The 11,518-nt window shown below is 36.5% G+C and overlaps 1 protein-coding gene across 1 annotated transcript in view; it reads left to right on the forward strand.

Annotated features, from left to right (window-relative positions):
* Positions 1 to 6,729, forward strand: part of LOC134531324 (zinc finger protein 16-like) — a 331,519-nt gene extending 324,790 nt beyond the window's left edge. The window contains exon 8 of the mRNA XM_063367018.1: positions 3,663 to 6,729. Within this exon, the coding sequence (XP_063223088.1) occupies positions 3,663 to 3,880 (218 nt within the window). The 3' untranslated portion in view covers positions 3,881 to 6,729. The remainder of the gene's footprint in view (positions 1 to 3,662) is intronic.
* Positions 6,730 to 11,518: the final 4,789 nt, after the last annotated feature.

Genomic DNA, 11,518 nt, shown 5'->3' on the forward strand with positions numbered 1-11,518 from the left:
GGGTAGAGGAAAGACGAACCCTTCTTCAAGTGGTGGGGTGGTAGGTAAAAGAAAAAGAATTTCGAAAAGAAAAAAAAGGTAGGCGACCAGTAAAATGTCATTTAATTTCGCCCATTGGCCAAATAAAAGTAATTCTCTACGTGGGCGCATGCCCCGCGGCTGGATGGCTGATGGCCTCGCGACCGGAAAGGAAATGATAGTGTTTGGACGCTCGCGAGGAAGAGACCACGCATCTCCCCCCCCCCTACACGCCCCCTCGTCCAAGAAGCTACGTCGTTACCCGGGGTCCTCATTAAACCCTTTTACTCGGGGCGATGTCGCGCCGGGAATAGTTTCTGCTCGCTGCTGTCGCTCGCCCCGCGCCGCGGTGCGCCCCATTAGAGCCAGCTAGCGCCGTCCCTTTGTTCGCCACTGCCTTCTTCCTTCACGCGGCCAACCACGAATATTCCACCAATGATGTTGAAGTTACGCTTCTTCAGTCCCGTTATAAAAAAAAAGAAGAAAATGATTAGGATGAATGTTTACGATGCGCGCGCACCATTGCAACGAAATTTTCACGTGATGAAAAAAAAGGCCACATACAAATAAAAAATACATGTGTGCTTTCAAATATTCTACTTTGATGATTGATATTGTATACCGGTCCACATCATTAAAAACATTTTTTTTATTGTGAATATTCGTGATAGAAATTGTGTTTATAAACTGTTTCAAGCGTATTTATATAAGTGAAGTTATTGAAGTTATTGATTTTAGTTATTAAGTAAAATTATATACAATAATTTTAGTTGGTTAAATAATTTTTTTAAGCATGTATTTATATAAATATTAAATACTGAGTATTTACTTACAATTTTTATGTGATTGAATTTATACTCTACCACCAGTATTTAACATATCACTCCAATACTATTATTATTTGATTTCTATTAAATATTTGCATGCAAATTTAAGGTTATTTTTTATCAAGCAAAGTAAATATAACTTCTAACGAGGGTACATAAGTACCCGTACCTTTTTTTTTGGGGGGGGGGGGAGGAGGGACCGTACTGCTTTAATTAACTACGTGGCCGTAGAAATCGCCGGAAAGAAATTGTTTTCCCTTATGGCTCGGTTCCACACACCATGATTTTTCTTTTTTTTTTTTTTTCTTTTTTTTTCGTTGCAACTCTTTATCAGGAGGCTAACTCTGAAATTTCTACACGATACCTCCCTTTAATTTGTTGTTCTGTCACGAATATTTTCAACGGATATACACTTAGCGTAATATCAGTGACAGAACAAAAAATTCTTGGAAAGTATTGTGTTGTGATTTCAGAATGATCCTTTGAATATTAGTAATTACAATAAAATTTTAAAAAATCAACATCGCGTGTAAGACCAAATTTTAAGCTCGCAGTTATTTTTTTTTTTTTGCGACTGTCGTTAGTAGGCTGTATTCTTCTGTACTTTGGCCACGTTATCGAAGTTTCGGTGCGCACTGCTATAGTTCCTCCAGGGTGCTAGCAACACACGGTAACCTACTGAGGCTCTGCCTGACCTCCGTGCTTGTGGTCGGCCGCGGCCTCAGCCCATCAGCAAGCAGCCCACTCACAGCGCAAGGGCACGTGAAGGCAGGAAAGCACGACCAGAGCCTCAGTAAGCTCAGCTTGCAGCATACTATACTCGCATACTATACTCGTAAGCGTACACTTTACCCGGGTTCCTGAAAGCCACGAACACCGCGCTCTGATGCAAGCGAGTTTGCGACAGCGAGAAGTGCACCTAAAATAAACTGCACAGAGTGGGTTGTGCACTGTAATTTTTTTTTGTAAATGGAACGGAAGTAACAGATATTTGTAAATTTTTGTATTTACATGAAAACAGCTGAATCGCTATCAAATTATGTTCGCAGTAATACTGGGTTAGGGATTTTTACCTGGGCCTTTATGCTTCGTGTTGTTCCAGTAACGTTACTAGTTAAAGTTATTTGTAAAACGTTTACTGCACTCATTAAAAACCATAATAAAACCATATAAAGTCCAATGAGTGAATATTTTATTATAGTTTGCCTGGTTTAAAAAATTATGCTTGAATGAAACTTCAATAAAGTATAATAAAAATTGTGTCAATTTTCGTATTAAATACTCAGTATTATCTCGAAAAACTTATTTCATATATGTTGTATTTCATACATGTTGTAAGAAGATGCAATATATTTTATGAAATAGAAGAAACTATTTCTTGGCTACTCATTTCCAAAGGAATCTTTTGTAAAAGTTCATGTGTGGCAACTTTGGGAATCTGGTCTCATGGTCACAAAACACCCCTGATGACAGTATGATGGGTTGGCGACATAGCCCAATTAACGGTTTACCTATAGAACTCTGAATATGACAACTGTAGAGAGAGACAGAGATTGAGAGAGACTTTGAGAGAGATTGAGAGAGATTGAGAGATAGAGTATATACATATATATATATATATATATATATTTATTTATTTATTTATTTATTTGGAAATGTCAGGGTTGTGGCGTCTAGAAGTGGCTAAAGCCAAGACGACAGCCTGCAAATTGAGTCTGGTTTCAAAGATTACGGTCTTGTCAAGAAACGAAGACCAGTACTCCAATGAAAGACCGTCGAAGCCACACTTTCTAGCGGGCATGCACTACTAATGACAAAAGTATACATATTGAGCTATTTATTGCTGGTTTCTCTGCGTCTTTCCGTTAACGAGGCCATTAAAAACAAAGTCATACAATAGCACAAACCAGGAAAATTATACAAAAATATTCACCATGGTTTTTTTTAGCAATGGTTCATCTCTGCATTTGTCTATAGAACTTTCGGGAAAAAAAACAGAAATCATTATATCTGGCATGGAATTTGTTTGAATTTAGATAAGTTCATAACGTGTAGTTTCTGGAAGGTATGCCTTATCTTTATTTGGAGTTTAAAGAAAATCTTAATTATTATTTCACAGTATAATTATTACAATGTAAAAAATACATTTTGAAAATATGCCAGAATTTTTTAGAACTTTGAAGCAGTTTTCTAGGGTTACCAAAGATAGTTATGTGAAACAATTTTAGGCTTGGAATTTTAAATATTCCGTCACAGCACCAGAAATGAGCCTTCTTCTATGCCAAGTATACGAACAGCTAGAGGACACTGCACTTAGTAGTATACGGTTCACTCTTGGGACCTGTAAAAATGCTAGCAGGTAGTAGAACAGTACCCCCTTTTTTTTAAGGAACAGAAATTTTATGTGAAATTTCACATATTTATAAATTTGTGCATTTACATAAAAACAACATCACTACAAAATAGTGTTCGCAGTAATACTTGGTTCGGATTATACCCTGGCATTTATGCTTTGTGTACCTCCAGTACCTCCAATGGTTAAAGTTATACCTATTATAATATTTTATCTTAATAGCTTTCCGGTATTAACTGCGCACATTAATAAGCGTAATAATTATTGAGTATTCGAATATACTTTCCGTGGTTTAAAAATAATGCTTTAATGAAACATCAATTAAAATATAAAACTGTGTGGCAATTTTCGTAATGACTCGATATTATCTCGTAGGACGTATTTGATGAGTGTGACAGAGTTAATTTGTGTTTGTTGTAGTGTTCCAACTGTGTTGTGAAAGAGGCCGTGTGGGCGTGTCGCAGGCGACCCCCAGGAGGAGTGCGTGCGCTGCGGGAAGGCGTACCTGTCGTCGACGAGCCAGGTGACGCGCGGCTACTGCGGCGCCTGCTACGCCGCCAACCAGGGGCTGCCCCTGGTGACGGCCGCGGCGTCGCTGCGCTCGTCCGGCGACTCGGGCAGCGAGGAGTCGTGCACCACGGGCACGGAGCGCGACGAGGACAGCTCGGGGCAGCCCGAGTGACGTGGCCGCTCCTCTCTGCGACACTGCGGGTTCGTCCACTCGGGCGGCGAGGAGTCGTGCACCACGGGCACGGAGCGCGACGAGGACAGCTCGGGGCAGCCCGAGTGACGTGGCCGCTCCTCTCTGCGACACTGCGGGTTCGTCCACTCGGGCGGCGAGGAGTCGTGCACCACGGGCACGGAGCGCGACGAGGACAGCTCGGGGCAGCCCGAGTGACGTGGCCGCTCCTCTCTGCGACACTGCGGGTTCGTCCACTCGGGCGGCGAGGAGTCGTGCACCACGGGCAAGGAGCGCGACGAGGACAGCTCGGGGCAGCCCGAGTGACGTGGCCGCTCCTCTCTGCGACACTGCGGGTTCGTCCACTCGGGCGGCGAGGAGTCGTGCACCACGGGCACGGAGCGCGACGAGGACAGCTCGGGGCAGCCCGAGTGACGTGGCCGCTCCTCTCTGCGACACTGCGGGTTCGTCCACTCGGGCGGCGAGGAGTCGTGCACCACGGGCACGGAGCGCGACGAGGACAGCTCGGGGCAGCCCGAGTGACGTGGCCGCTCCTCTCTGCGACACTGCGGTCGTCCACTCGGGCGGCGAGCGTGGCACATGTTCGTCACGCCCGCTTCACAAGTGTTTTGTCCGACAACCCAGAAGTCACGCGAGTGCGTCCGAAGGCTGGAATTACATTCACCAGTTCAGTGGTGGCCTTCAACTTGATCAAAACATTTTCACTATTCAAATTTTGAAGATAACTGTGGTACTTATGGTGAGCCTCTTTATTTAAATATACATATATAGGTACATTTTCTCACATGTTCAGAAAAATTCAAAGTCTCACACAATAAGCTTACCAAAACACTTTTTAATCAGTAAAGATATGTCTTTAATTAATAAAACGAGCTTACGGTTATTTTCCTTGTGAAAATATTAATTTAAGTAAGAACAAACACTGACTAAGATACGTTTTAATTGGCGTCTCTGGTCACACGAATGTTTAAGAATCTTATTAACCTGACATTACGAAAAGACTCCGTGCGTGTGTGTGCTTGTGTGCGAGGGGACTAGAAACCTGATATATTTATTCAAGCTGAACTTTAATATATTTTTTCCCCCTTTAGATGACAACAATTAACGGTATATAATACGACTTGAAAGATAAATTTACTTAATTTATTGTTGCAACCGTTCTGAATATTTACTAGAAGGACACTTTGCATAAGAGACATACATCTGCTAGTTTTTTTTTTTTTTTTTTTTTTTTTTTTTAGAAAAACTTAGCTTTAAAATCATGGCTTTTCAGAGATACAAACTGGACTACTGTAATTGCTGTGAGACTGTACAGAATACTGTGATGTGTTTGGCGTTTTGATACTTGCAGATCTTTGCATTGTAAATATGTAGTTAATACGCAAAGAGATGCGCGCTGAAGACATATGGCCAGGTGGTGAGCGGTACTCAGTACCCACCGGGGCTTGATGGACAAATATTATATGAACAAGCTCGTCGGTGATTTATATTTTGCCTGAGAGCGCGCACCTAGCCTCCTCTTGGTTGGTTCCCATTACCAGCTGTTGCAAAATGGTGGTCGTGTCTGTAGCTGCATACATATTTATCTGTATATATGTAACATAGACTTTGTTTGCCAAATTGCGTTTCTATTTGAATTTGCACATACTTCTTGGCTGTTTATGTAAAAAAAATGGCGTTTCATAATATTTACGTTTTATTATCAAGCTAATTTTGTCAATATATTGTATTTATATTACAATTTATTTTTATTTGGAACACAATTGACACGACTACAAATTTCCAATAAAAACAGTTGTTTATTTAACTTTTTAATTCAGTAATTGATACTGCATTCGTGACACACTTATCATGACAAACATCAGCAGCATTAATTAAAAACATTTTCGATTAATTTTTGCTTTTGCATCTCAATCCATCATATTCAGTACTTCGGAACTGGAAATTTAACTATCCTCTGTTGTGCAATGTGTTTTCACAAGATGGTTTATTCTCAATTGCCAAGTTTCCCAGCACAAAAAAAAACTTTAATGGTAATAATTGGTGTAGTATCTACTGACCAAACAAATATCAAGCATTTATCTGTTTTAACTGAAGTCTACAAAAAATTAGTTTAGTCCACATGAATGATTGGTGTTACTCAATCTACGTTCCTGTCGCAAAGACGTGAGTTCATATTTTTACGTCAAACGTAAATATTCATCACTTTGGCAACGTAACCAATCGTTCTCTATAGATCTTGCGCAAATCTATTATGTTCGTATGTTAATCATATAAACGTGAAGAGAGTCAATTCACTTCAGCGATACACGATCAGGCCAACTATGGCAGCACGTTTTTACATAGTACCAGACCGTAGGAATTCAATGAGTCCAAAAATAGCTAAATTCTATTTTTTCACATACATTACAGCAATGCAGCTGTGTAAAATGGTCTAGTAACGAACTAAGTATTTTCAGATTTTTTAATTCAAATTCTAATCAAAATTATACAAATTCTAATAGTTCTTACTTATTTCACAAAAAATAAATTCAAGTGTATTTAGGCAAATGCATTATTGCTCACTTAATAGAAGAAGTGCGTAAGAGTCTGGGATTAACATTTTGCACAGAAAAATAATTTTATGATATTAAAATGTCTGTACTATTTAATTCTTTGTTACTAGACCTGTAGGACTGATATATTTGACGTGCTAATAATTCATATTTAATGAGAAATAAACTGGCATTGCTGAAGATCAACTTCAATCTTAAATTAAGGAATTTGGTCACATGTATTTAAACTATTAGAGTAATTCTAAGAATCTTGCTAATCTATCCTTGTATTTAGTTCCTGTATTTTTCTTAGTTGCTTTGCAAATCAAATTGTAGATATATGTTATCTTGTATATGTACAAAAGTTGTATTATTAGATATAACATATCATTGTTTAAGTAATTTAATGTTATTTTGATACACTCTAAGAAAATTACTGAGGCTCAAAAATCTATATGTTCAAAAATAATTTTATAACAAGTCAACTACATGTGTAATTTTCTTGATGTATGCTTCTATACTGAAATCTTTCAGCGTTTTGTAATTCTGTAAATACTGTAAAAACACAATACAGAGATAAATTTGTAAATAATAATCGCTTAGAGAGGACCCAAATACTTTCATTTTTCAGTTGTAAAGGTGTTTGTATAAAAAATCGGCAAACATCTAAGTTACATCTGTGCCATAGACAAGATCTCGAATTTTCACCAGGTTCTTTGAAAACACGTGCCTAACTCATTATCGTTTCACTGGTTTTTAGTCTGTCGATGGCATCAAAGAGAAACCCGCGGTACCGAACCAGCATCAGGGTACTTACTTTTTTTTACCGTGACATTGGCCATCTTACAGTAGACCTACTCATAAATCCATTTCTGCAACTCCATGTTTTGCCGATACAGAGAATATTTTCACGAATCATTTACTGTCACTGTGATGGGATAGAAAAAAAAACATTATTAGGCTTCAATCACCTCTTGGTTACCTTGTCGAGTTTGCATGGGAAATTTCAATTCAAATTGCGGACTTTTACTAACCCAAATAACCCGCGATAACAATAAATTTGGGTTGAAATTATCATCGGAAATTTTAAAGCACACTAGGGAAGATATTTTATGTAGTTCTTTTGAATTAATTATAGGATTTTAAAAGGACAGATGTTTCGGTAACCAGAAAGGGTACATGTCGTTTTTTTTAAATGAGCATTTCCGTCATTTTTTCCTAAAATAAAGACAAACTAAATAAAGAAATACGACGCACAATCATCAGTATATCAAATTAGTTTAATCTTTTGTTCATTAGGACATTCGTGCCATACCGCATATAGCATTTTTAGTAGAAAGCGCTTAATTAATGAGTTTGCAGCCAGGATAATGAAAATTGATCTACTGGATCATTATTATAACTTCGTTGTTATAACTATTACATTGACCAGAGAAACATTTTTTATTCCTAAAAAAAATTAACATTTTAAGAAATTATTCTGAATGTTGAATCTAAAATTATATAGTTCTAATAACTATATAAATTTTATAAAATTATACGGCAGTGATGGAATAAAGTGGTGCCGAATTCTGTGTTGTCCCATTATGCATATTTCTGAAGGCTAATGTCAGCACCATCGAGAGAGCCTATGTTTTATTGGTGCATAGTTCAGTCATACAGGAAATGCCATTTTATGATTTTCATGAACTCTAATTTGTACTTTCGAGGGCCTCAAACTGAGCACTCAAGTTTAGAAACTCTATATAAATTTATCTAGGGTACAATAACATATTTATTGATGATTAAATAATTAATGAAGCTTCTTAGATTATCTCTTGCATATTGTAACGAAACAGTAATAATTTTCCAATAAAATATCCTCGAAATGATATGTGTGTGTTCAATATAACTGCATGCGTATCAAAAATATTTATTTATGTATGGACTCTATTATTTTTGTGGTGTACTCCAAGAACAGCTTGTGAATCATAGGTTTATGTAAGCATACTTTTCAAACGTTTAAACTTGCATTAATTATACAAATATTGTACTGGATATGTTCAGTACTTTACATAAAGAAATTAATGTAATTTAGTATGAGTGTGTAGGACGAATATATTTTATATTACTTGTGTAACTGTTTATAAGAAATTATATATATTTTTCTAGTCAAAATATTATTTTGTAATATTTTCGTAAATAAAAATGCTTTCTTTTGTAGTAACTGGTATAAAAAGTATGTTTTTTTATTCTTCATACTGTACCCTTAGACGTTAATTCGCACCTCTTTTATTCACTATATTTTATGATAAACATGATTGCTGTTGCTAGAATAAAAATCACGGTTATATTACAGTTATTAAATACACGATGAATAAAGTGTCGGGGTCGTTGACCCGAGGAACCCGCAAAGACAGATGACCTTGATTAAATAGTTATGATCGGAGTGTATTGAAATAATACAAAATCTTGATAATTATATTCCAAATAAATAATTGTATACTTCAAAATTTAAGTTCATTAATTTATCTTGCATGAGTATTTGGGTTCAACGATAGAGAAATCTAAATTATTTTACAATCATAATTCGTAACAGAATATTAATATCATAAATTAATTTATTGAACAAAACTGGTATTTATTGAAACCTACGGTTTTCTTATTGGAGGGAGTAAAATAAAATTTTAATAAGAAATTACATTTACTTAAATAATAAAGAATGTTTAGAATTAATTTTTTTATCAAACTTCCGTCTTATACTACATCTATTTTTGAGACGTTAACTCTAATAATTTACAATCATTCATTTATCACATTCTTTCACTATGTACATGACTTAAATCCTCCCCATTTATTCTTTCCCAGCTAAGTTATAATGTAATTCTGTGCAATTATATGTAAATGGTTGAACGTTGACTAATCAGTTACTACTGATACTAACTTTATTCCGCATGTGACTGTTGTTCTGTCAGTGTTGCACAAGCAGAACAACACAGGCTTTCCTTCCAAGAGAGTTCGAGGAGTCGCCGTTCTTGCCACAGGAGGCTATTTTGCAATCTCTAAAAGAAATGTCGAAAGTCCTCACGAAACGACTACAAACATAAACACGAAGAAGATATCACTAGCTAAACACAGAATTTAAAGCCGTGGCAACGAAAAGAAGGCATACTTATTTATCTGTTTAGAAAAACTAAATGAATTTACACACTTACACACTACCATCGGGAAAAAAAATTAATTAATCTGAAAAATTACGTAACTGTAATATTAAGTTGTTCTCAGACTTAGAAGTGTTATATATCTCTCGAAAATCCAAACTTATCAAACAATTTAAAAAAATTTATGTGAACCAAATAATGTTGTAAATGACATTTATAAACTTAAGTTAAAAAAGTAAAAAAATAAATTTCGAATTCTATGCTACATATGTTATCCATGTACATTATTTCTTCAAACGAATGATCTTCAATACCTATGTGGATTCTCAAATAACTTAACTCGGAACTCAAAAATGATTACAAATGTCGGATTCATGGCTAAACGTACAATTTTTAATACTCATATTTAAACATCTCTTACAAAACAATTCGTGTAAGCCTGAGCTCCAATGTCTTCGTATTACACAAAATTATTCTGATCCATGTTATGAATTATTTATTAAAATGGTGTTTAAAACCATTTGTGACAGCTAGTCCATCTTTACAGCTAAAATGAAAAGAACCAAAAATTGATAAATTGACATAATAAATACAAAGTAGGACTATGTATATATATTTATATATATATTAATTAGTTACAGTTAATTTCAATTGCCCTAGAGCTCAGAGACAATTTGTAGTAAAATTTCTAAAATAACCATAACCCATTAAAAAATAATGTTAATCACATTAATGTAATCCAGTCCATGCTAACAGCGCTTACTGCTGCAAACAAAATTAATAATAACTGTATTGAAGGCATTATTGACTGATAGTGAGTTTTAGAACAAACAAAACATACTAAATAGAAGTATGGTCGGTAACAGCTATAGCAGTGTCCCAAAACGGCGTCGAAACTATTCATTACGGCTTGCCAATTTTTATAAATCAGTACTCTTTATACTATCTTTTGAGAAGTGACCATATTTGTTCTAGTAGTTATTAAGGAGAAAAATACCCTAGTATTTTAACACACGCCTCTATGTTGTCTTCATTTGCAAAACCGTGCAGCATTACGATATTTTTTTCAACTAATTCACATAAAACAGTATTCAGTTTCAGGATATCGCAACGCAGAAAATTTAATTTTATTTAACGCAGGATTTTTAAGTGCTTATAGTTTCCTCGTGATTATCAAACCTGTTATTGATTTTCTCGTTACCGTGCTTTAAATAAGGAAACTCAATTCACTTGATAAATTCAAATATTGTTGAGAAAAGTTTCCTGTTCGATCAATTAAGTATACTTTAGTAGCATTTTAAATATTGAAGGGGAAAACAAACATCACGCTATTTTTTTGAGTTCAGTCATTTTGTACGTGGTTGTTCCTAAATGATTCACCCAAATTCACATATGTTTAAAGTATTTATAAACTAATATGTAACCCAATGGAAAATGTGAAAATACGTGAGGTAAATATTTATTTCTGTGGCGCCTTCTACACGCTGCCAGTTCCCTTGGTCGCTTAAAAATGTGGTCCTGGTGTCGCGACAGTTGGTACTGCTAGAGCTCATTGTCGATATGGCAGTTACACAACAAAAAGCGACAGAAAAGCGTTTTGCGTTCTCCTTTTCAAGCGTGAGTCAGTTGCAACTGATCAGCGCGATTACGGAGTGAACCCCCTGCCGCTTAAGGCATTTGGCGGTGGCACCAGCAGTTTGAAGAGACTGATGTTCACGTAGGTAAAAGTCGACAGTTCACCCCGTGAGCTTGAGCTAGGCGTTCCAACAATGAGCATCACGAAGGATGGCTCGCCCGTCACATGACTACGGATCGCACATTGCACCATTGCCTCCAAGGTCATCCGATCTCAACGTCAAATACTCCCGTCTTCTGGCATATTCCAACAACTGTGGGCGAACTGCGACTCCGGCTTTAGGAAGGGGGTGGGGTGAGGGGGATAGAGT

The sequence above is a fragment of the Bacillus rossius genome, chromosome 3 (assembly GCF_032445375.1).
Source record: "Bacillus rossius redtenbacheri isolate Brsri chromosome 3, Brsri_v3, whole genome shotgun sequence".
NCBI classification, from domain to species: Eukaryota; Metazoa; Arthropoda; class Insecta; order Phasmatodea; family Bacillidae; genus Bacillus; species Bacillus rossius.